General features: G+C 52.0%; 4 protein-coding genes across 18 annotated transcripts; 1 reads left to right on the forward strand and 3 right to left on the reverse strand.

Moving 5' to 3' along the window:
- Window positions 1–114: 114 nt before the first annotated feature.
- Window positions 115–3,951, reverse strand: MOGS (mannosyl-oligosaccharide glucosidase). The gene is made up of 4 exons (XM_036873173.1): window positions 3,397–3,951; window positions 2,983–3,209; window positions 2,294–2,490; window positions 115–2,062 (listed from the first exon to the last, which is right to left on the reverse strand). Exons 1-4 carry the CDS (start codon window positions 3,746–3,748, stop codon window positions 319–321), a joined length of 2,520 nt encoding a protein of 839 aa, XP_036729068.1. The 5' UTR covers window positions 3,749–3,951; the 3' UTR covers window positions 115–318.
- Window positions 3,952–4,970: 1,019 nt separating this feature from the next.
- MRPL53 (mitochondrial ribosomal protein L53) lies at window positions 4,971–7,899 on the reverse strand. The gene is made up of 3 exons (XM_036872806.1): window positions 7,702–7,899; window positions 7,490–7,602; window positions 4,971–7,397 (listed from the first exon to the last, which is right to left on the reverse strand). The coding sequence occupies exons 1-3, from the start codon at window positions 7,791–7,793 to the stop codon at window positions 7,264–7,266; spliced, it is 339 nt and encodes a 112-aa protein (XP_036728701.1). The 5' UTR covers window positions 7,794–7,899; the 3' UTR covers window positions 4,971–7,263.
- On the reverse strand, window positions 7,832–14,985 carry CCDC142 (coiled-coil domain containing 142). 5 transcript variants are annotated; one of them, XM_036872796.1, is made up of 10 exons: window positions 13,895–14,985; window positions 13,523–13,609; window positions 13,294–13,443; window positions 13,023–13,153; window positions 12,837–12,950; window positions 9,988–10,102; window positions 9,596–9,773; window positions 9,271–9,470; window positions 8,953–9,110; window positions 7,832–8,042 (listed from the first exon to the last, which is right to left on the reverse strand). In XM_036872796.1, the coding sequence occupies exons 1-10, from the start codon at window positions 14,955–14,957 to the stop codon at window positions 7,860–7,862; spliced, it is 2,379 nt and encodes a 792-aa protein (XP_036728691.1). In that variant the 5' UTR covers window positions 14,958–14,985; the 3' UTR covers window positions 7,832–7,859. The 5 variants fall into 5 exon arrangements, with proteins under 5 accessions (XP_036728691.1, XP_036728690.1, XP_036728688.1 ...); XM_036872795.1 differs by lacking the exon at window positions 13,523–13,609; XM_036872793.1 differs by having other exon boundaries at window positions 7,910–9,110.
- TTC31 (tetratricopeptide repeat domain 31) lies at window positions 14,690–22,929 on the forward strand. 11 transcript variants are annotated; one of them, XR_005022353.1, is made up of 7 exons: window positions 15,053–15,260; window positions 18,942–19,025; window positions 19,464–19,538; window positions 19,621–19,701; window positions 20,455–20,780; window positions 20,996–21,097; window positions 21,210–21,318. XR_005022353.1 is itself a non-coding variant. In XM_036872804.1 (6 exons), exons 1-6 carry the CDS (start codon window positions 15,084–15,086, stop codon window positions 21,294–21,296), a joined length of 531 nt encoding a protein of 176 aa, XP_036728699.1. In that variant the 5' UTR covers window positions 15,053–15,083; the 3' UTR covers window positions 21,297–21,417. The 11 variants fall into 11 exon arrangements, 4 of the variants coding, with proteins under 4 accessions (XP_036728699.1, XP_036728700.1, XP_036728696.1 ...); XR_005022354.1 differs by having other exon boundaries at window positions 14,744–15,252; window positions 18,572–19,025; window positions 19,464–20,545; window positions 20,639–20,780; window positions 21,285–22,929; XM_036872804.1 differs by lacking the exon at window positions 20,455–20,780 and having other exon boundaries at window positions 21,285–21,417.
- Window positions 22,930–24,639: the final 1,710 nt, after the last annotated feature.

The following is a 24,639-nucleotide window of genomic DNA, read 5'->3' on the forward strand; positions in this document are numbered from 1 at the left end:
ACAGTCAATGGCCACTTTTTCCACCTACTCTGAAGGACAGCAGGCAGCCCTAAGGCCTGGACTGAGCTAAGACCTCTTGGCGAGGCAAAGTTGGCAAAAGCAATAGAGTTTGGCATGGTTTTCCCATTTATTTAGAAAAATAGACTCTGAATTCACATTCACTCAAGGGCTATGTGGGATGTCAGTAAGGAGACACCTGAGATGAGCTGAGGAGGGTTTGAAGCACTGGTACCTGACGGCTGGGGGCAGAAGTGAGAGACCTTGTCCCTCGACTCCAGAGTGGCCTAAGAGGCCTGGCTCCCCTCCCATGTTCCCCCTTCAGTAGTCTTCAGCCATGGCCAGTAGGACAAGGCTGGTCCAGCCCTGGAAAGGGCGGCAGCCCATGCCTCGCCCATCCTGGTCACTGTATTGCTCCCACAGGAAGCCCGTGGCCTGGTACTGCCGCCTCACATTGCCCACCAGATTGGTACGGAGCTCTCTGTGGAGCTTGGCAGCACGGGCCTGGTAGGGACCCTCCAGATGCCCATAGTAGTGAAGAGCCCCCAATGCCAGGTAGTTGACATTGAGCCACACAGCACCTCGCCAGTAGGGAGGATCATGCTCTGAATTGCGCTGGCTGTAAAAGGGGCTGGTTGCTGCAAGGGAGCGCAAACCAAAGGGGCTCCAGAGCTGGCGGCTATCAGCTAGAACATCCAGCAGGGGTCCAAGGCGGGATGAGTTGGGGTCCAGCAGCCTCAGCAGGAAGGGGAAAAGACTGACATAGCCCAAGGCATCCACATATTGTAAGCGAGGGCTGGGCCGGCCCACCACTCGCACCAGCCCCTGAGGGGGTCTAGGCTTCAGCTGCACTGCTTTTGTGTGATTCCCAAAGTCTGCAAAGACTCCTAGCTCTGGGGCCCAATGCAGCTCATCCAGGCTCTCCTCTGCTTCCAGGGAGGCAGCCAGTGGGCCCAGCTCTGCAGCTGCCTCAGCCTCTCCCAGCTGCTCCGCTAGCTGCATCAGCACACGGGCACCCAGTGCCACCCAGCACCGCAGGTCCAGGTGCCGCTCAGTGGGTGAAGGGTGTGAAGCCCGGGGATAGTCATCCAACCCTGAAGGCAGCGTCTTGGGGTTCAGTAGGGTTGGCAAGGCTGGGTCCCGGCCCCGCCAGCGGTAAGATAGTGGCACTGGCCCTGCCTGGCTCTGATGAAGCCAGGAGAACCAGGCACGCAGGCGGGGGAAGGCCCTGCGGAGGAAGGCATAGTCGGCAGGGTCACCACCCTCTAGCATGTGGGCTACAGGCAAAAGCAGAGTTGGGGGGTTGGCGTGGGCTGTCCGTTGCACCAGGAACTCTGAGGGCACCCGGGCTCGGGCCTCATCCCCCAGCACCTGCTCCCGCCCAATCCAGCCGTCAGCATTTAGCAGCCCCAGCCAGTGGCCTACGGCCTCCCGGGTGAGCCGGGGATCCCACCGTTGGATCACCAGCTGGTGAAAGCCCTCGTCCCACAGGAAACCTCGAGGGAAGAATGACCGGGAGGGCACTGCTGTGAAAAGAGGGACAGGTGGAAAGAGGACTGGGTCCACCTTCTGCTTAGACCCCTCAACCTCCATGTCTGGCAACACCAGACCCTGTCCATAGAAGTAGCCAATACCACCAAGAAGACCACTGAGGGCAACCTGACCCAAAGCCTGCTCCTCAGGGCTCAGGCCCTTCTCCTTCAGCCGGAAGGTCTTCTCAAAGCGCTCTCTAAAGGCGTCAGCATGGCTTTCCAGGGCCTGGGTCAGCAGGCTGCCTGCCAGCTGCTCTAGGGCTTGGCTTCCTCCTGCCTGGGCACTGCCTGATTCAAACACCAACTCCACAGAAAAGGGGACTTTCAGTGTCACCTGTTGTATCAAAAATTGCCCTTGTCCCTGTCCTTGCCCACTTGGGCCTCTGTCCTCCCACTTCAGAGATCCTGGCAAGCCGAGGTAGCGTTCAGGGGAAGCCCCTGGGGGCCGATGCTGAAACCAGTTATTTAGGCGGCTCTTCACCATCTCTGTCAGCAAGGGAAGTCCTGGGTTGGAGGACCAGAAGACATTGTAGCTTGAAAGGAAAAAGATAAACAGGAAATATTACTCAGGAGGAAGTGGTGGGGATTATAAAGCGAAAACATGAGGTGATCAGGAGTCAGGATGGGAGAGTCTTGGCAATGCAGGGAACATGGAGCCTGGTGAGAAGGGAAATACCTGGTGAAAAGAGGGTAGAATGGGGGAGATGGAAATCAGGCTAAGTCAGCATCCATACCACCACCCCACACTCTCTTCCCCCAGTTACCTGCCATACTTGGGGGCTGTATCTCCTGGACTGGTTGGTGGCATAAGTGTAAAGCGGAAGTCACCAAGTTCACTGGTGTGTCCACTGATGAACTTCAACTGCCCCTTAGCCCCAACCTCTGGCACTAGGACTTCTTTGCCATCTGTTACCACATAGAAGAACAAGGACACCAAAGGGAGAGCAGAGGTACTTGAGGCCTGGGAGACCAATGAGGACATAAAAACACAGCATTAGGTTAGCAGTCTCTCCCCTGAGAATCAGCCTTAGGGAAAGGGACACCAGGTGAGAGCAACATAGTAAACAACATACATCTAGCAGTGTTGAGGGTCACTGAAAGTAAGCACCAGTGGGATGAGATAAAGAGCTCTGCACAGGGTTCTCTGGGAAATAATAGTACTTTTGTCCCATGTACTATGCTAAGAACTCAACATATTATTTCCTTTAATTCTTACAATTCTGTGAGTTACATACTATTTTTATTTCCACTTTACAGACAAGAAAACCAAGGCTTAGAGATAGTAAAAAGAGATGGTCATACAGGCAAGTGTTTAAGGCAGGCAGCAGATTCGAACCAGGCAGCCAGGCTCAGAGCCCCTGCTATTAACCCCCACTTTATCCTGCATTTGCACGCAGCAAAGGAAGGGTGGAGGAAGTCTGGGCTGGGGGAAGGGTGTCCTGAGGGCCCTGACCTGAGGCTCTACAGTCACTCTCCAGCTCCAGTTCCCTCCGTGTTGACCCCCAGGCCTCTTGACGAACTCAGTGGTGAGCCTTAAGGCCCCATCCTGGATGTGTTGCCGCCCGAAGGAGAGACCGTCGTGGAACTCCCAGCCATAGGGACCCACGCCGTCCCCCTGCTCACACGTGTGCCTGAGCTTAGGGGTCCCCGGGGTGGTACCTTGCTGCGCCCACATCAGTCCTGGGGGTAGAATGGCCAGGTAAGTCAAAGAGAGAGCAGGGGACCTGTCCCTCTGGGTCGCCGAGAACTTCAGGGTCATCCCTCTTAATAACTCTCCTGATCCACTCCTCACCACCCTTGATCTGGCGCGAAGCTGGGGCGCCCAGATTAAGTGCCCGCCTGCCTGCCCGCCCCGGGTCCAGGTTACCGGTGAGGAGGGGCTGCGGACTGCGGGTCTTCATGCCGAAGTAAACGTGAGGGCGGTAGGTGCCCCAGAAGAGGTCCGGGGCCACGGCGGGGCTGGAAGAGTCGGGAGGCAGCGCCGGGGGCGCGGAGTGCAGCGTGACAGCCCGCCGCGCACGATGCCATGCCAGCAGCCAGCATCCCGACAGGCCCAGGGCCAGAGCCAGGACCACGACGGCCAGAGCCGCTCCCGCAGCCGCGCCCCGGGCCCTGCCGCCCCGGCCTTCCCGTCGCGCGGGGCCGCCCCGAGCCGCCCTCTCAGCGGTCCGCGCTCCGTCTGCCGGCGCCCCGCGGCGCCGCCGCTCGCCCCGAGCCATCCTTGCACGGAAATGGGCGTCGCGGGGACCCGGAGAGATGGCAACAGAGCCCGGGTCCCGGCTCGCCTCCCAGGATCGCGCACAGCGCCTGGAACACCACCGATATGTCCGCCGCACCCACCGGCCCGTGCCTCCCCCTCCGCTTCCGCTGGAAGTCCCGCCCCGCCACGTCAGGTTAAGCCCCACAGCATCTCAACGCGGCGTGGCGTAGGGCTGGTCCCTGGGGTCGGCCCTCTGGGCCGCGTCCACTGGATCGGTGTTTATTTGGCGTTCTCACGCAGTTGACAGGCTAGTAGGAAAAACCAATCTCACATTTGTCTTTTTTTTTCTTTTAATAACTACTGTATATTAAAAGCATGAGACGCTGTCCTAAGTGTTTTACATTTAACCGCTCCCCATATCGCCCCAATCAGGTGCCTGAAAACCGTGACCTAGAAAGTTCAAGTAACTTGGCCCTGGTTACAGAGCCGGGAAGCGGCTATCTTGGAACCCAGGTGTATCTGAATCATATTGTCCACACCTATGCCTTCTTTACTAGTGAAATGGAGTGGATTCAAGAGGATCTGTGATTTTAGATGTCATACCTCCACTCAGTCTAGGATTCCTTATCTAGATAAACCCTACAAGGACCATAATGGTGGTGGCTGTACCTTTTTTTTTTTTTTTCCTTTTCTACAACCCAGGAAGCAAAGGCGCTTAGGGGAAAGATTGCTTATGTCCAGGTCAGGGAAGGCTGTAGGAAAGAGGTAGCACCTGCACCTGATGTTGTCCTAGAAGAGCCAAGATTACATTTGATGATCGTTCAGAAATGCAACTTAGATTCATAGTTACTTCTCTCCAACAGCTCAGCATAAAAGGTGTTTTCATACAGTACAAATCTCCATCATCCTCTAAAAAAACCCTACTCCACACCCTTATGCTATTCTAGCTATTATCACACCTCCCATCCAAACTCTAATTATATAAAACTACTACTTTATGCTGCACACCCACTTCTTCTTTCACTATAATCTGACTTCTGGCCCCACCCTCCACTAGTAGACTTTTTACTCATTTAACAATCACCTTCTGACCAAACCCAATGGTCCGTCCTTTCTTGCTACCATTGCACCTGGTCCACACCTATTCAATATATTGTAGCACTTAGTACACACACCTGAGTTTCACCATTCATCTTTGTATCTCAGTACTAATCAGTTGAAGTCACAAGGTTGATGCTAAATATTGGTAAATTCAACAAAAGTTTATTGCACACTCTGTATCAGGCACTATGCAAGGTGCGGGGGACACAGAGAAAACAGCCCCAACCTCAAGTTCACAATCTATAAGCACAGTGCCAGCACTCAATCCGTGTTTACAGCAGTGTTTGAACCATCCCTGTTTTTACAGATGAGAGTAGTTAATCTGGCCAAGGATAATAGCCAGTTAACCATGGACCTGGAGGACTCAAATCTAGGTTGTATCCTTTCGTCACTAAAGAGGCCTATAACATATGGCCTCTTAGATACTATGCTATGCTCACCCAATATTATAGGCAGTTTACAGATATCAATTTATTTATTGATTGATTGATCTTTGGCTGCACTGCATGCAGGGATCTTAGTTCTCTGACCAGGTATTGAACCCGTGCCCCCTGCAGTGGAAGAGCAGAGTCTCAACCACTGGACCACCAGGGAAGTCCCAGATATCAATTCATTTAATCTCTCAACAGTTCTATGAGGTAGGTACTATTATCCCCATTTTACGAATGAAGAAACAGGCACTGAGAGGCTAAGTAATGTGTCCAAAGTTACATAGCTACTTAAGGGAAAAGCTAGGATTCAATCCCAGGAATTCTGGCTTTTTACTACACTATACTGTCTCCTGATAGTTTTCTTTCTTTGAAGGGAGAGGGGGAAAAACCAGTCCTCTGAAGATATCACCATTTTAAGAGAGAAGTAGTATAGTAATGGGGTAGGAGGAAATATATTTGGCGAAGTACACAGCAGCCAGTGTCCACAGATTCTTGATTGCCTAGCTGAACATTCTGAAGTTTTTCTCTAAACCAGTGGCTCTCAACCATTTTTTCCTACAACCTGCGGTAAGAAATAATTCTATACTGCAACCAAGTACATGCAGATAGACACACATACACATACTTTATATAATACCTATATCTATATTCATGATTATATGCTTAAAACTTAAGTTTCTTAAAGAATACTTCCCAGTCCATGTGCCATCTACTGATACTTTTTATTCTATTTTACTTTGTTTTTTAAAGGCTGATTTAACCCCCTAAATTGACTTCATGATCCACATTAATGGGTGGTAACCTAGTATGAAAAACACTTTAGGCAGGGTGCCTAAAAAGTACTTTAGGCACTGTTCTCTGAAACAAGTTGTAATAATAAAACCAATGATATGCTTTGGAAAGATAAAAGCAAGCAGCAGCAAAAACGGTTAGCAAAAAGGAGACCAGGTGGGAGAATGCAACAATAATACAAGAGAGTGAATGGAAATGTAGAGAACATTTCAGAAGCTTTTGTTTAAGACAGAATATTATGAACTTACTGACTGGATACGCAGGGAAAGGGAGCGGGCAGAACCAGAGATAATGCTGTGGTTTCCAGCTCAAGTGGCTGAGCAGATGAAGTGCCTTTTAAAGGAATGAGGAAGTCAGGAGAGGAGGCAAGTACAGTTGACCCTTAAACAATGGGGGTGGGGATGGGAGTTAGGGGCCCAACCGCTCCACAGAGTTGAGAATGGGGGGATAACTTTACAGTCGGCACCCACAGTTCCACAACCGCAGATTCAAACAACCACGGATCGTGTAGTACTTGTACTATGTATTTATTTGAAAAACAGGCATGTAAGAGGACCTCTGCAATTCAAACCTGTATTGTTCAAGGGTCAACTTTAGAGAGTATATAAGATTATCGGGTTAGGGTTAGACAAAGAGTGTTGGTGGAATTTGGAGAAAATTGGTAGTAAGTACCCTGACTATAGCACAGAATTTGAGATTAGAGCCAAACAGAAATGTAGGGTTTAACCCAAGAGGGTAGTTCAAGTCATGACAGAATATGAGATGCCCCAAAAATAAAAGAAGAGAAAGAAGGAGAGTAGTATGCCTTTATGGTTAAAAGAAGAAAAAGGACCTGAGCAGAAAAGAAGTTACACAGGGGAGGGAGTTAAGAGTGGCAGGTGCTACTGAAATGGAAAAATGAGGACTAAGAAAACAGCATTTCTAATAAGAGTAAGAGGTACCTTGAGTAGTGTTGGAAGCAGCCAAATTCAAAAGGGTTAAGCAGTGAGTGATGGTAAGAAAGTGAAATAAATTCAAATTTGTCCAGACCCCTCCCCATCTTGTCTCGTCCCAGAAACACTGGCTGGATTTGTAGTCACAGGGCTCTTTCTTTTTTCTTTTGCGCTCTGTGGTCTTCCAAATAGTGATTTGAGTAATTAAGTCAAGCTCTTCTTAGATGTGTCCTTAGCAGTCTTAGGTGAAAACCTGCTTGTTGGTCTCTTCCGCGCTGTCAGCGCCCGGTACTGGCGCCCGGCTTGTCCCCACTCCCCGTCGCACCCCTGGCCTGGATGTGGGAGGCGAAGGCAGAGAGCATTTCCTGGGCGGTGAGGTGCGCGCCGCGCATAATCAGGCGATGCCCGTCTCCTGCGGAAGAAACAAACGAGTCAGGCACCGGGAGGACGGCGGGGCCGGCGCCGAGAGCTAGCGACTCCCTCCCGACTCCCAACCAGACCCACCGAACAGCACGTCCACGCAGGGCTCGGAGCCGTCGTGTCTCACGTCCGCAATCACCGAGCAGTTGAGGTTGGTGCAGCGAACTTTCTCGCTGCTCACGGCCTGGAGGAAGGTCCTGCGGTGAGAAAACGGCGTGAGCGCCCGGCAGAGGGGGCTAGACCCCCGGCGGGAGGAAGGCGAGCCCCTTCGCGTCCGCACTCCTTCCCCCTCGTACCTTGTCGACTCCACGTTCTTCTCGAAAGGGCAGAATTGAACCCGAACCTGCTTGACAGAGCGGAGTCCGAGCCGAGCCAAGGCCGCTGCCATGGTGACCCCCACCCCGGAAGGACTCGTGCGGGCGGAAGTGTCGCTAGTGCGAGACGCTGTGGGCTGCTACGCGCTTCCGCAGTCCCCCGACCTCCGCCTCGTGCGGCTTCTCTGCCACGGTCGGTGGTGCTGGTCCCCAGGCCGCCGCCCTGGGCTCCCCAGCCGAGAAGAGGAGGAAGGCCAGGAGGGAGACAGATGATTTCGGCACAGGGTATGGGGCGCCCAAAGTACGCGGTCAGTAAACACTACCTGTCATTAATAGCCCCCTTTACCACGGTGAAGACAATAAACAGGGCAAAAGCCGTTTGCACCTGGCTCCGATAACACGTCTTTTGCAGCCTTTACTCCTCTGTACCTTGCTGTGCCAGATCTACGTTAACACCGTCTTAAGTGCTGGTCCCTTTCAAGGAGAGGGCACCACCACGGCAGGGATTATAAACCTACCAGAGGGTAAACTCCACTCAGGTAGTTTAAGATTAAACACGTGGAACTCTGGAGTAGCGAAGCTTACACGTGAAGGTCCTACAGCCCAATATTCTTTTTTTTTTTTTTCCAATATTCTTAAATGACTAAAAATAGTGATGGGGAGGGGAGTGCAGGGTACTACTATATATAGTATACGCCGTGGGACTGATTTAGGTGTAGAAATTCCTATTCCACCTCTGTGGTTCCTGATGAATTAACTTTGTAGTAGTGTCCCGAACTTTCTGTGTTTAGCCTGGCTCCAGGGACTTAAGAGGAAGTGGCATCTAGGCTCCCTGCTTTCTATTGCTTTTTCTCTTTCCCTTTCCCCTGGGATCCAACCCTAAAGCCTTACTCCCAGCATCTAGCCCCTTACTGCTAGTGTCTAGCTCTGAGATGTCTTCACTGATGGGGAACTAAGCCCAAGCTTCCCAAGGATGCTGACCTCCAGGTTTCTAAGTCCAGGCTCTGTGTAGCTTGTGGTTCTCAGGTATGCTTTCTTCCAAGATCCCAGTTAGGCTTTTTTAATATGCATTTCTAAATGTCTCGGCTTTTTCAGACAGAGATAGGGAGTTCTGACGGGCTCTCATTAGGGTCCTTAGGATTCAGAACTGGTGCTCAGGCAGGAAAGAAAAGGTAAGTGCCTGCGGGGATGCTGATGCTGCCTCAGGGCAAGCCAGGCCTGCTGATTTCCTACCAGGTAAGCCTCAGGGCTAGGTCCTTCTCCCCACAGTGTGCTTAGCAGCTGAGCTGTCTGGGCTGGGAGTGCTCCAGGTCGAAGAGGGGGCTCCAAGCTCTCCAGGCTGTTGAGGCTGCTGCTGGGCAATTCCATGGCCTGGACCTCATTACATGCACCTGGTAAGGCAGGAGTGGAAGGCAGGTGGCTGGCGGTGTATGTGTGTGGGAGTGGGGTACACGCAGAAGCCAGATCAATGATGAGGATGGGGGATGCGGCACATAAAGTTATGAGCTAGGGGCAAAGAGAGCCTGGAGTTGGGGAGGGAGAGTGACTCACAGCAACAGGGAGGCCCCCTGTGGACTTGAGTCTTGGGCAGGGGCTGCTGCAACAGACACAGCAGGGCCCCGTCCAGCCGCTGGAAGATGCTGAGCGTGAACAGAGTCTGGCGAAGTTCTGGGGACAGGCCCCACTGCTCCTCCTCCAGCAACTCCCTGACCACTCCAAAGTCTTGTCTGAGCTGCAGCGCCCCCTGCAGGCTGAAGGCCAAGGTACAGTGTGGCCACCTGACCCTCCTGCCTCTCCGAACCACTCTGCCCCACCCATCCCCTCCCTTTTTTTCAGTTCCATTCATCCCCCTGCCACGGCCTCCTTTTCTCCCCACCTGAACCGGATCCCGTGGGTGAGGATGTGGTCAAGCCAGGCACCCAGGATGGCAGTCAGCGCCTGGCTGAGGGCAGGGGCCTGGGCTTGGTGTGGCAGTCCTTGCAGTCCTTGCAACACAGGCTCCAGTACCCTGCGGACCACCAACCCAGCATACTCACTAGGGATACTGGGAAATTCTGGAGTGAGAGAAGAGAAAGGACAGGATATGAGGCTAGGGAGATCCATCGAGCCCCTAATGGAGCATTTGGGGGAAGAGGGTAGTATTTCAGGGTGAGGGGACACAGAAGGTGAGGACAGGATGGAGACAAAGGAGTGGAGCCAGGATTTGGAGGGGCCAGGACACTGTTACCCCTGAGAAGCCTGGAAGGGAACGCTGGGATGAGGACTTACCAGGACAGAGACGATGCCGCCAGTACCGACCCCGTGGCATGTGGAGTTCGAAGTCCTGTGTGGCTCGTTTATGACATTCTTGAAAAAAGAGACTTAGTGACTCTTCAGGCAGGAGCTGTGGGGATAAGGAGAAAGTAAAAGGGGCCTATCTCTGAGGGACTTGTCAAGTTATATGCTCTTCTAAATCTGAGGTGTTTAACCTGGCATCCATAAAGCCCCAGAACAGAATTGTATGCATAATTGTATGGGCTTGGGCATTTTCTGAGGAGAGATACTATAGCTTTTATTGGGTTTTCCAAGAGGTCTGGACCGAGAAAAGATTATGGACACTTGCCCTAAGATTACCCTGCTCTCCTCAGCTTGGTTCAGAGGATGGAAATCCTCCATGTTAATTTTGTTCCATAGGAACGTTAATGGGAAAAAAAAAAGGGAGACACCCTCACCACCGCCAATGTTCAAAAGCAGATGCTAGAGAGAGGTCTGCATGATCTGCAGACAGGCAGAGGCTGAAGAAAGAAAAGGGAATTGTACGATCTGTCTGTCATCTATAAAAGGAAGGCAAGAACTGAGTGTAGACCAGGAGCAATGAATATAACTTTCTAAGATTCAGGAACCTTTGGAATGTCCTCACACTGAATATTCTTTATAGCCACTTCCATTTCTCCAGCGCATTGTAACCCACAAAGCAAGAAAAGGCCCATGTGCTGGTTTGGTTTCTTTGGTTTGATAGGTTTTGTTTTTGGAGGGGGAGAAGACAGCAAAAAGGAGGGGTCTCTACAGCCCATCTAAGAGAAGAACGCAAGAAGTGGGGTGTGTAGTGGCAGGTCTAAGGAAAAGGTGACTGTATGCCTGAGAGCCTGAAGAGAGGAAAGGACCTGGCGGGGGCCAGACTTGGTGGGAGAGAGCCCATGTGGCTCCTGATACATGGGCTCTCTCCCACCAAGTCTAAATCCAAACTCTTCTTGTCTTATCCCAAACACCAGAACCCCCTTCTTCCTTATATATAACAAAGAAATTACTCTTTTGTCAACTGACATTTGTTAGGAAATTCTGCACTCAACACTCAGAAAATACAAGGTCACACTATGGGACAGTATTTTCTGTGGGACATTACAGTCCAGCTGAGGAGAAAACTCACATCTGATTCTTCTTTTTCATCCCAGTGCCGTATGTGGTAGAATGCCCAGAGCAGATGCCCAGTAGTGCAGTCACCAGGCAGAGAAGCAAGGCATGAAACTGCTTTGGACAGTGTTTGGTTCACATGATGAGCACACTGTCCCTGCCCCTTTTGCTCTGTTCTCACTGCAACTACCAAGAGCTGAACCCTTCTCATATTATGTCTCCCCACCTCCCTTCTATCCTGACCTCTATAGCTGGATCAAACTCTATCACTGTCTTCACTGTTCCCCTCCTGCTCTTACAATGGCTCCCTATCACTTATGAGATAAAGTCCAAAATCTGTGGGCTGGTGTTCAGTGCCCTCCACAACTTGATGACAACCTACTCCTTCACAATCCTCCACCCCCACCCTTGAGATGCACATGCGAGGGCAAGTGTATGCTCATGTACACACACACACACAAACACACACACACACACACACACACACACACAGGGAGCTTCTGCTTTGGTCAGACCATCTTGCCAGTACTCCCCCAAGGAACTATGAACTTCCCACATCCAGTAACCCCTGCTGCTCCTCTGAGGATGCCCAGCCACCAGCTTGAGCCACAGAGCCTGTAAGGAGCTTCTGTTACCATGTGTCCACCAAGGCGTTCCCTCCCCAGAGCTCCCACAACCGTCACTGTCCACCCTACTCATGAAAAGCCTGTTCTGGGACATGTTGAGTTGAAAGAGGCAGCAGTAAATTGAGGTATAAATGCCCAACAGGCAGATGCAGGTGGTGGATTAGGGCTAAACTGGGGGGGGTCTACAGCACCAAGGCACTGTGGAATGCAGAGAGAAAAGGAGCAGAGGGGCAGGGACTGAACTCTACAGCCACGCCCCTATTCAGGGCAAAGAGCAGACATTTGGGCAGGAAGAGAAAATAAAAAGCAGAGAGACATCATCCATAGTAGGAACAGATACTGTGTAAAATGGGGAAAAGTTAGAAGTATAATAGTTTAATTCATAAATTTAGAAGAAAATAAGAAAATATTAGAAGAAACAGCCAAGAGTGGATGAAAGTTACTACTGTGGAACAAGGATCAGAAATCGAAGTTGGGGAGGGGCAATTAAAGTGCTATTTTTTCATTAGACGCCTTCTAAAATATTTTATTTCAGTTTTAATAAAAATACAAATGATACTTTGAGAAAACAGGAGAAACATATCAAAAACTAGTAAATAAAAGGAAAAGTCAATCATTTATCTTGCTTTTTCTCTACAAATTATACCTCAAAGTAACCAAGTAATTTATGAGGGCAAGTTTCACTTTATAAGAGTAATCCAACTAATAATGAAGAAGGAATGATAGAATTGGAATGTCACCACCTTGCACCCTCTAATGAAATAACGGATATAGACAATGATCATCAATCATCAGTGGCTGTTAACATCACAGAATGAGAGCCTGACATGGGAGTTGGGGGTGGGATATATAAGTGAAATAAAATTGACCATGAGTTGATGATTATTAAAGCCTCAGTGGTAGGAATATGGTGGTCCATTATACTCTTCTCTCTACTTTTGTATTTTTTTGAAATTTTCCATAATAAAGAGAGGACAAAAAGTGAAGAGCAAGAAAAGATAAATTTAGCGGCGATTCCAAGGCACTGAGTTGTTCTACCACCACCACAACCACCCCACCAACCCCAAAGCTGGCCCCTGGCAGGTCGCCTGCTCCCCTTACCTGGATCTGTGCAGTCAGCTTCTGGATCTCCAGACCCAGCTGCTGCTCCACCTCCAGGGCCAAGCTTTCCTCTGAGGCCAGGCTGGACAAAGCTTCTGCCTCATATAATAGAGGCTTTGGCAGAAACAGGGAGTGAGATCCGAGCCCAGCCCAGGATACTCCCCTCCCCATTCCCTAGCTACTCACAGGTAAATCCTTCTGGATCAGGAGCAGGAAGGAACCTGGGGCCCACGCTGCCAGATGCTGCTGAGTTCTGCCCCAAAACCAGAGCAAGGTGGTCTGCAGGGTACAGAGCCCCAGGGAAAGGGGGGCAGGACCTGGGGAGAGGAGGGACAGAGTATCTGAAGGGCCACGGAACACCTTTGGAGGAGGCAGGCTTCAGAACAGATTAAGGAATAAAGGAGATAGATATCCTCAGCTGTTCTCTTATCCCCCCATCCCCAATACCTTGTCTCACCTGGAGGCCGGTAGAGGAGCAGTCCTGACCTGGGTTCTCGAAGGGCATCCAAGAGAGGAGGGAAGAGCTGTTGCAAAAGTTCAGTGGTTTGAGAGGATGAGGGAAGGCTGCTCTGATTTCCACTAGCAGATCCCAAGGCCTGGCAGAAGCCTGAAGATGAGGGGGTGTGGTTTGATAAGGAAGGAGCAGTCTGGGGCTTGTGTCACTGCCATTGCCCCTTCCTTCTCACCTTGATCCCAGCTCCAGGTAAGAGACTGATGAATTAGGTTGTGACACAAAGAAGCCAGCTCCTTCTCACACTCCTGAGGCAGTGATGCTAGTGGGAGAAATGACTGGAGCCTGAAAACAGGGTCCCTCTTTTGCCCAACACTGCCCCCACTCAATGATGGGGGAAGAGGGGAGGCTTCCCCCAAGACTCAAGGCTGGCATGGAAAGCAAGACTTTGCCTTGAAAGCCCAGAAGCTATAGCCTGAACCCCCAGGGGTGGGGTGGGGTATGTTCATTCTAAAGAGCCTGTTTTTGTAGTTAGGTGGCAAGTGAGTGAGGTGAATACAGAAGAGATCCCAGCCTTCCCAAACACCCACCCAGGCCCATCACTCACCCTGACCCAGTGCCTGACTCAGCTGTTGTGCCGCTGCCCTGGGGTCCCTCCAGGGTCCTAGACTTAGGTCCAGACTCTGAGCACAGGCTGCCCACAGCATGGTCCAGTACTGGCTCCACAGGGCCCCAGCCCCTCCAAGCCCCAGTCCACTGCTGACTGAACCCGTCACGCCCCCCATCAGGCCCAGTAGCCCTGGCAGCAGCTCCCGCTCCTCTTGGCACCGCCTGCGGAGCTGGTCCCTCAAGTCGGATCCCCTGAGCGCCTCATCCAGCCAACCTGCCACCTGGCAACCCCGCTCCCCCGCCAGGAGGCGGAGCACACGGGCCGGGGGATAAGGTCGCGCTGCCCCTGGAACGTAGCTCAAGGCTTTTCCTTGCAGCTGGTGGTAGGCGGGAAGTGCCAGCAGCAGGTCGGCGATTTGGGACGATAGGCCCGGGCTGGCGGGCGCCTGGCCCAGAGCCCGAAGCTGCATCTCCATAGTAGCATCCAGGCGCTGGGCGGCTAGTCCGACGGAGCGTGCCAGGGGTAGCGACTCGGGTGTCTCCTGAAGGCCGCTTCGCAGGACCGCGCCTCCGGAAGGGTGCGCCAGCAGGTCGCGGCACAGCTGAGGCAAGTGGCCGGGGGATGGAGCGCCGGGACTCAGGATCCTCAGGAGGCGCACGGTCGCCTGTAGGTGGCGGGCGCAGTCCTGGGCTTGGAGGAGCTCCTGCCGCTCGTGGTGCAGCCGCAACAACACCGCCCGGAGACGCTGCAGCGCTGGAGGGGTCGGGCCGCCAGCTGCCGGCTCCCGCCCCCAGTCCACAGCGCCAGCCTCACGGTGCTCTCCTGCGTCCGCCGGCACCGCCCACCACGGCTGCCCTCTCGGAGTTCCGCCGGGCCGTGGGTCCAGGCAGGGGATGCTTCGGGCAGCCGGCAGCCGCAGCCAGCCACGAACGTCCCGGCGGAGAGCGCCTGCCCGCTTTCTCTGCCACTGCTTCTCCTCAGCGCCCCTGGGCTGCGCCCGTAACGGCGGCACGGTAGCCAGCGGAGGCAGAAGGCCACCAGAGCGAGACGCTTGGGCCATGGGACAGCTTGTCCGGAACGAAGCTAACGATTCCCACCTCCCCGTACTGCTCAACGGCTGCCGCAGCCGGGGCTCCGCCCCATTCCCGGAGCCGTCATCTCTGGCCCGGGAGCCGCCGGGACCGTCATGCACTCTCTCGCGCTCCGTAAGCGGAGGCTTCTGCCCCCAACAAAGATGGCTGCCTACTCTGTCCTACTCTGCCCTTCGGCCGGTGTCGAATGCCAGACTTTCACTTTCGGGTCACTGTTGACGGGGATGGTGCCGAGTCCGAAGACTGTGGGGCTGGTCAAGCTAGGTAAGCAGGTGAGACAAGACCGGAGGGGGTCCAGGAGGACTGGGGCAGCCCCAATTAGATCTGTTTTCAGTAGGATTTTGTGCTTCACGCGATAGGCAGAGGGCTCCAGCTCACCTACCCCGAGGCCCCTAGACGCGCCGCCGCCCTCTTTTCCTATATACTGTCCTCTGCGGCCCGGCTGCCCGCTGGGGGTCGCTGCTGTCCCCAAACTCTGCAAGGGTCCTGAGGACTACGGCGACGAGGTTAAAAGGACTCCTTGAGAATTTCTTGGTGATCCAGGGGTTAGGACTCCGCGCTTTCACTGCTGAGGCCAGGGATCAGTACCTGGTCTGGGAACTAAGATCTCGCAAGCCTCGCGGCGCGGCCAAAAAAACCAAAACAAAACATAACTCTTAGCTGCTCTTCGGCCCGTTCCCTTTACGGTCACGCCTCTTTTCAACCTTCCGTGTTGAGCCCTGCCCCGGCCCGGCGCCGCGCGGGGCTCCACCAGGGCTTTGGAGAGACGTAACTGTGGGCCCTACTGCCAAGAAACGCAACGCAAGTGGAGGCGGGGCGGGGACGACTCAACTGTGATAAATGCTTGAAGTGGGCAGGATGGGGCAGACGAGGGTCTCTTAGTTGAGGATTGGGGAGTGGGTAGGAGTTGCTTGGGGAAAGATATTATGAACAGAGGGAACAGTGTGAGCAAAGACACTAAAGCAAGGAAACGTTGAGAACTTCACTGAAGTGAGACCTTAGTTATGGGTTTGAGAGAAGAGGCGAGCAAGAGGGCAGCAAGTGGTTTGAAAGTCCTGGTCTGGCACATGGGTTTGGATGTCCTGAAGGAGGTGGTAGGGTTATAGAGGGAGGGACAGGATCAGATTTGGAAGCACTGAGAAGCTATACTTCCAACTGCTACCTGGTTATCTCTAAAACCAAACTCAACAAGTCCAGAAGTTAATTCATCATCTTTGCAAATTCGTTGCGTTTCCTCTCATCTTAATCTTGGTTAATAACACAAACTTCCATCCAGTTGCTTAATTCAGAAATCTGAGAATCATTCTACATATTCCTCCCCTTTTCTTTACCTCACCCGTGTAGTCAGTCACAAACTCTACTTCTGTACCTCACCCGTGTAGTCAGTCACAAAATCTACTTCTGAAGTGTCTCTTCAATCAAATCTATTATTTCCATTCCTACTTCTGCTGCCACTACCTTAGTTCAAGAACTCATTCTTTCTGGTCTGAACAGTTCTAATGACCTGCTAACTAAACATTTCACCCCTAGACTCATCTCTTTCCCCAGTACAATTTCATTTGAGCATTTCGCTTCCCAGATTAGATCCACTTCCATCACTAACAGGACAAAGTGCAAACTCACTGGATCACACAGTGTTCTTCAGGCACAGCTCCTGGTTGCATCTCTATTACAATAGCCTCCTCACCCATCTCTCTGCCTTTGCTCATTCAGCACACACTTATTGAGCACCAACTATGTACTGAACACTGTTTTAGGCACTGGGAAGAAAGCAGTAAACCAAACAGACAAAAATCCCTATAGTCAATGAATTAGCAGTGTCTAGTGGGGGCAGCCAGTCAACAAATAAATGATATAGTATGTCAAATATGAGAAGTGCAAAGGAAAATAAAGCAAGAAGAAGGATAGGGAACACTGAATGGAACTGAGAGGTTTTGCTTTTTAAAGGGAGTGGTCAGAGAAGTCCTCCCTCAGAAGATTTAAGCAGGGATCTGAAGGGGATGAAGGAGTGAGCCATTCACTGGGGAAAGAGGATTCCAGGCAGATGAAGTAACAAATACAAAAGCCCTGAAATGGGAGCACACTTGGTGCACTGTAGGAACTTCAAAGGAGACCACTGCAGTTGGAGGAGGGCGAGAGGGTAGGAGATGATTTCATGAAGAGATTGGGTGGCCAGATCATGTGTGGCCAGGTAGTGAATTAAGAGAGTAGTATAGACTGTGTTTTGGGGAGAGATAGAAGGTCAAGGCAGTCCTTTTTTTGTTTGTTTTTAAAGATGGCTTACACTAACTAAGGAAACAATCCTCATTAGAACCACAGAATGTACAGGCCAAGCCTTGAAGAGTCTTGCCTCATTTTGTGAATGAGGAAGCTGAGGTCCAGAGAGGTTAAATGACTTGTCCAAAATCAAACAGCCCAGTAGTGGCAGAGCCAGAACTAAGATGCAAGCAGCTGTGCTCCAGCACAGTGTTCTCTCCAGTTCTATGCTACCTGGCTAATTAAGAGAGCAATAAAAAGCAATGAATAATAAGGTTTTAAATTATATAACACAGGCTATGTTAATGCAGCTTGGTTGAGTGAGGGCAGACATAACTGGAAATGAAAGGGTCTGGGAAGGCTTTGTGGGGAGATGGAATTTGAACTCTTGAAGGTGAGGCAAGTTGTGGTGAGAAAGAAGCTCAGAGCCAGGAGGGATTTGAGGACAGCTGGGGGAAGACCCCAAGGCTGGAAGGAGCCTGGTGGCAGAGGGAGGACGGCAGCTAAGTAGGAGAGGATTGCAAGGGGAAACTGGAAAGGTCAGCCAAGGAGCTTTTTGGAAGGCTCCGGATCCCAGGCTAGACTCAGTCCTGCCTGTGGCCCTGGCAGTGGGGGATTACTGGAAAATTCTGAGTAGGGGAGTAATTGCTGAGAGCTTGGTTTGGGGGAGAAACAGATAAAGTGCAGGGGAGAGGCCAGCCAGGAACTGTGGCACTCATTTAGGCGTTGAGGTAGCCCCAGGGTGGATTATATGGGGGTGTTCATATTCAAGGATATGGCAGGGGACACCGCTGGAAGAGCAGGAAAGAGGGCTCCATTTCAGGGGCATCAGTGTGGCTGACCTAATGACAGGATGTCAGAGAAGCCTGGACTGAATGCCGCCCTCAGCTCTTGGGAAGGCAGGAGAGTTAGTGAAGGAGGTGATACATGTGAAAGTCAGGAGCAGCGTGTTTTGAGGTGCTGAGCAGGGAGAGGTCGGCCAGTAAGGTTTTCCAGGCTGGGTGGCTGGTTAGTGGTTGCCGTGGTGGAGCGGTCAACCCAGCCAAGCTCCTTGCTCTCTCCCAGAGTTCCCCACAACACCAACCTAATCTCCCCTCCCCTCCCCCTCCCAGGACATAGTGGATTTTCTTTGGCGGCCTGTGGAGAATGATCCCCATGGCCTGCATCGGATCCGTGTGGGTGGGAGCAGCAGGCGGCTGCAGCTGTGTCACCATGGTGGGGAGCGCAGGGGCCGGGCCCAGGCTGGTACCCTGGGTGGGGGGGTTGGCTTTCAGATGCTCCTCTCTCTCATGTTCTTTCTTTCCCTTCTCTTTCTCCCTCCTGACAGATTCCCTCCAGACCATTTCTGTTATGAGGGGGAAACTACTGGACAGAATGACAAGGCCAAGGAGGCTGAGAGACTGGGCACCTACTGTGGTCTCCAAAAGTCCTTCCTATACCCTCCACGAGGGTCTAAGCCCTGCCCTCAAAGCCCTTGTGCCTCAGCATCCTGCCTCAGTGACTCAGACAACCTGCTTCAGGTGGCCATGCCTCAGAGGCTCCTGCTGACTGAAGAGATGAGACTCCAGTTCTCCCAGTCCCCAAATTCCCATGTCTATATTCTCTCCTAATCTGGATCTTCCAAGATTCGTTCATACTGCTTACCTCCCTTTCGCTTTCTCTCTCTCTTTTCCTGCCACCTGCCCTTCCTCCTCCAGGAAGCCAGCCGCCTGGCTGAGGAGCTGGTGTCTGAGCAGGAGCGCATGAAACAGAAAGCAGAGAAGAAACGACTTAAAAAGAAGGTAGCTGGAGGGCAGAAGGGGTGGGAGCCCAGAGGGACTTGGGGGAGGGAAGAGGAGAGAACTCTAGATGGCCAGGGGGTCCCATGGGGCTCAGGGACTGGAGGGTCTCCTGGAGGCCATTTGGTGCAGTGGTTCTGGAGTCACACTATGCTGTCTGGGCTGGAATCTGCCTTCTTACTATGAGCCCTCTGCCTGGTGACTGTCTTATCTGCTTTTTCACCTGTAAAACGAGGATGACAACAAAACCTACCTCGTAGAGCTGCAAGGATTAAATGAGATAGTGTATGCAAAGCTCTTAGTACGGTACCATGGCATGTAATATATATTGTCCACATGAAGAATTGGTCTCAGGATACAAACTGTGTGTGTGTATGTGTGTGGGTGTTTAAGTATAGTGCTCAAAATACATCTTCGTCTTCCTCGTCATTGTTATTACAGCGTCAAAAGGATCAGAAGCGAAGGGAGCGTTTGGAGCAGGATGGCAGGGAGTCCAACGCGAATGTCTACAGGCAGGTACTAAGAGCACCAGGTGCCAGGAGGTGGGGGCTGGAAAAGCAGGCGATCCCAACTCTGCACCTATTCACCTTCCCTCCAGTCTGAGGCATTGCAGATGGGGATGGGAGCCCCCCCATCCAGCTCTGGGAGCCCAGCTCAGCGACAGTGTTGCGAGGAAGAGGTAGGAGCCGCCTTCCTTCCCTTCATGGTCTCTGCCCACCCTCTCCTCCCACTACTCTAGGACATACCTCATCCCTGCCCCTCATTAACTTTCCTTTCTGCTCACGGGACTCACTGGATCTATCTAGTACCTTTGTGTCTCTGGCTTTGTGCAAGGTTGGGGATTGGCCCCCCAGTGCCTGCAGAGAAAAGGGACTGAGTCAGGAGCCCCAAGGCAGGAGCTTGGGTCCCCAAGAGAAGATGAGTTAGGAGGAAGGAAGCACTCCAAAAGAAGAGAGCCCCAGGCAGAATCATAAGGCAGAGGTGAGGAGGAGGGCAGAAGAACCTCAGCTGGAACCAGTGGAAGGGGTGCCAGAGGGCTCTGGGAAGTTACGCAATCTAAGGGTAGAGGGCAGTGACCAGTAGAAGGAGTTCTCTGGCCCTAGGATTAAGAGACCTGGGATCAAGCTCCATCACTGTCACCCTGACCCGGGGTAGTTTCCTCTGCAAGAAAGTAGGGCTGATGCCATCTTGCAGACCTGTCATGAGGATTACATGAGTTGCCTGATACAAACTGTTTAAACAAAGGAGAAGGATTTGGGAAGGCTGACGCCTTAAGTCCTGCTTGACTTTGCTTCCCATTCCTAGGCATCTCTAGGATTGCTGGCAGCTGCCTTACAACAGAGCCAGGAGTGAGATTCTTTCTCTCTCCTTCCTCACCCATCCCTCCCTGCGATAGCCCCATCTGAACCTTCCTACCCTCTCTTCTCCCCAGAGTTTGGTACCAGCTTTGCCCAAAATGGTTTCCACCACAAGGCCATGGTCCTCTTCACCCAGGCCTTGAAGCTCAACCCCCGGGACCACCGGTAGGTGGGGGGGTTGGCCTCTGTGCTGGGACGTCAGGGCAAGGCCGGGTGCCAAGGGAGGACCTGGACTTTTGGCCACTTTGTCTTTATCAGGTTATTTGGAAATCGCTCATTCTGCCATGAATGGCCGGGTCAGCCGGTGTGAGCCCTGGCTGATGCCCAGGTAGCCCTTACTTTGCGGCCTGGCTGGCCCCGGGGCCTCTTCCACCTGGGCAAAGCCTTGATGGGACTGCAGGTAATGGGTCTGAGGTTGGAAGGAGAAGAGGAATTTGAGTGGGATCGGGTGGGGATCAGGTCTACATTTGACATTTTCTAGTTAAGCTACTACCACAATGTCACAATGTTAGTGGTACTCGGAACTGGAGCCAGTTTGGGAAAGGGAGCAGTTTTAAGTTCCCTGACCCCACTGACACCTAAACTTTCCTCTTTCTCATTCCTCTGGGACTGAAGCATTTCGAAGAGGCAGCTGCTGTGTTCCAGGAGACTCTGAGAGGCGGATCCCAGCCTGACGCAGCCTGGGAGCTCCACTTCTGCCTTCTACAACTCACTCTGGTAAGGGGACCAGACCCACTCTCATGCTGAGGGGGAAACAGAGAGAACTGGCCGGGATTGCAACACCAAGTGGTGCTGCCTTCTGCCTCAGACAAATAAGGGGGACGGGCAGGAATGCATGGGATGAGGGGGGCACAGGCAGCACTGCTGGAAGGAGTATAAGGTGCCCCTCCCTCTTCTTTCTCAGCAGGACCAGTGAGGAGGAAGCCCTGGTCCGCCTCTGTCAACTGGATTCCCCTATGCATTTCCCCATGTTGAGCTGGGGCCTTCAGGCCTCCTCTCCCTCAGTTGTCCTGGAAGCACTGCCCCGAGGGCCCCTGGCCTTCTGTCTCCACCCTTGCATTATCCCCCACATCACCTAAGCCACTCCAGCTGGTCCCTCCCCCATACTCAGAGCAGAAGACCCTGTCCTCTCCATTTCCAGGACTCCTCAAAGGGCTGGGGCATCCTGGGACTTGGGCCCCAGCACCTACCTCACACCAGATGAAGGAGGACCTGTCCCTAATAAGGCAAGGCCATGTGTGCATCCCACAGGGATGAAGGACACTGTGTGGTAGCAGTTCACTGCACATTTTGAGACCTGTACTCTAAAACCATGGTTGGGAACATCCCTGGCAGTCATGCCTCTTGCCACAGAGACCTTCTGATGAGAGAAAGGAGCCCTACATCCACTGAAATAGGCTTTCTTTGGTTCTCAAGCAGATGGCTTCTTCTGGGAGCAGTAAGGAAAAATAAAATCCCCCAAGGCTCAAGAAGGGATCTGTACAAAAGTTCAGGTTTTCAGACTATAACAGACCTGGCAGTGGGGCCATTTGAGGCTTGCCCTGCTTCTTGGCCCTGGGGGACTCACTCACCGGCCAGAGCTCTGTGCTCAGGATGGGGTCACAGTAATGAATAAGGCCCAAGTCTCGCCCTTCAGCTTGACAGATGCTCACTTCTTCCTAATCCCAGTTCTTGCCCTGTTTTCTGAAGCCTGAGCTCCTCATGCCCTGTTTCCTGTCCACACTTCTATACATATTCTGACCTCTCCTTTGCCCAATGGTCTGATGCTCCCCTCCTCCCACTGCTAAAAGATTCACCAAGGGTTTGTATTTACCAGCTTACCAGCTCCTGCCTGGAGCTGGCAGAGCCCATACAACTCCAGGTACCTGCACTGCTGGCTCTCCCACTGATGGGGCCTTAGCAGGTACCCAGGCTTCTGCTACTTTGGTCATGGTCTTTCTCCACTCCAGCACTGGGCATTGTAACCAGCCTTTCCCCCATGTGAATTTACTTAATTTTTTCCACCCAGGGTCACTGCCCCTAAAGAAGGCTAAAATCCTCTACTTTCTGAATAAGAATCATGACCTTCTGGTTTCTCCTCTAAGATCCTGGCAGCTGCTCCTGGCTGGTTCCTCCCTAGCTCTGCCTGGGACTCTCAGCTCATTTAAATGTGGATCTGTAGGGGACTTTTAGGCCTCCAGAATGCCTTTCCTAGAGGAACCATTTATCAGGATGAATGACTCTTGCTGTCCTATGGGTCTTATTCAACACCATTTGCACCTAGAGATAGGAGATGCTGAAGCACCTCTTTATTTAAGGCTGTCCCAAATTCTTTTTATTGTTTATGGTTTCAGGCCCCTCAAATACTGTATGACAGATTGAAGTCTGCCATTACTAGTTGGGTCACCTTCGGCAGATTTCTTAACACCTGTGCTTCAGTTTCCTCATCTGTAAAATGTGGGCAATCCCTACCTCACAGGGCTGTTGTGAGGGCTGAAAGAGAAAGTGTGAGAACCTACCTACCGAAAGCCTGGTACATAGTGGGTGTTAAATAAACTGATTTTTGTCTGCAATTGTCCTACATGTTCATGATTCCAACACTGGGAAGAGAAGTATGAGTGAATTGCTGCTTATTTCACAAAATACAGAGTTTGTGGGACTGTGGTTCTCAAAGCGTGGTCCCTGGGCCACCAGCATCAGTGTCACCTGGGAACTTTTTACAAATACAAATTCTCAGGCCCCCTCTAGACCTTCTAAATCAGAAACTGAAAGAGTGGGCCCAACAGTTTGTGTTTCAATAAGCCCTCCCGGTGACCCTGAGGCACCTGACGTTTGGGAAGCTCTGCTCTAGGACCTAGCAGAGGAGACACCCATCCAGGAGGCCATTTTGGTGGGACAGGTTTGAGTTTTGTTTATCCAAGCCTTGATTATAAGAGGTGGTAGCACTGGGCTAGGATTTAGGAAGCCCTAAGTAGCTGAGGGTTATGGCTCAGAGCCAGTTAACCTGGCTAAACCCTACCTTCCTGACTAGAATTATTTGCCCTGGGAGTTCTTTGCTCATGCCTGGCTGGCGGGGGGGTGGGGTTCGGGAGAGGTGGTTGTGTTTGTTTAAGGGGTGATTATATCACAGTGCCTCCATACCAGGCCTGCTCATGTGGCCCTCTTGTTCTGGACTGGGGCTAGGAAGGTGGGACTTACATGCTTTGGGGACTCCACTAGGGCTCCTGGCCCCTCAAAGAAGGGCCACCCACCACTACTGTATGGCATCTTTGCTTTCAGGCTGAGCTGCTCCTTGCTCTTCCAGCCCCTCAAAGAAATGTCCCCGCCCCACTACCTCTTAGACTGTCCTGGACTTGAATCTTTCCCAAGAGCCATAGAACTCCTGACACCTTGCCTCCACTCTGTCCCACACTCACACTGCTAACTGGTAGGGTTCTGACCCAGCAGCCTGAGTTCTGAGTCCCCAGGGCTGGAAAGCAGAATGACCAAACATCCTGGTTTTCCTGGGACTGAGGGATTTCCAAGGCTGTGGAGCTTTCAGTGCTAAAACTGGGAAAGCCCTGGGCAAACAGGAATGAATTGGTCACCCCAATCTAAAGGTTCCAGAGAGGCAGTCTTTAGAAGGGGATGAAGGGAATACAGATGGAGCCCTGAACAGGAACAAGGGGAGGTATGTGTGTGTTGTATATGTGTACTGTAGAGGTAACACAGGCGCAATGAATACTTTTTGTATATAATAGGTGACAGATTCTTAGCTCTGTACTAGTAGACATTATCTGTTCCTGTCAATGATGTCATTTTCCTTCCAGTTGCCCAGGGTTTCAAGGTTGTCTTTGACTCCTCCAATCTTTGGTCACTGGAGAAATTACACTGATTCCTGTTTCATAACAACCTTCCTCCCCACTCCAAGTCTGGCCCTGAATTCTCTCCGCTCTTACTTTTTGCAGTGGCCAGAGCTACACTCCTTCCTCAGGTCTGTGCCAGTCACCCTGCACATGCAGCCAGATGAGCCTGCCCTAAACATTGCTCTTATACCTCTCCTCCCTAAAACCTCCAAGAACCATGACATGCTCTGTCTACAGTACAATGCCTAAATTCCTACCTTTGGCTCTTCCCTCTCTCCGCTCTGTGAACACTTCTTTCGGTTAGTAGTCCCAGCCCCCACTTACAAGCTTCATGACATGATCATGGGCTTCTGTGATTTCGTTCTCCTTATCCTTAAAATGAAATTAAAGTCTCATCTCATGGGATTTATTGTAAAGATTAATCCATGCAAAGCA

The sequence above is a fragment of the Balaenoptera musculus genome, chromosome 13 (assembly GCF_009873245.2).
Source record: "Balaenoptera musculus isolate JJ_BM4_2016_0621 chromosome 13, mBalMus1.pri.v3, whole genome shotgun sequence".
In the NCBI taxonomy this organism is placed as follows: domain Eukaryota; kingdom Metazoa; phylum Chordata; class Mammalia; order Artiodactyla; family Balaenopteridae; genus Balaenoptera; species Balaenoptera musculus.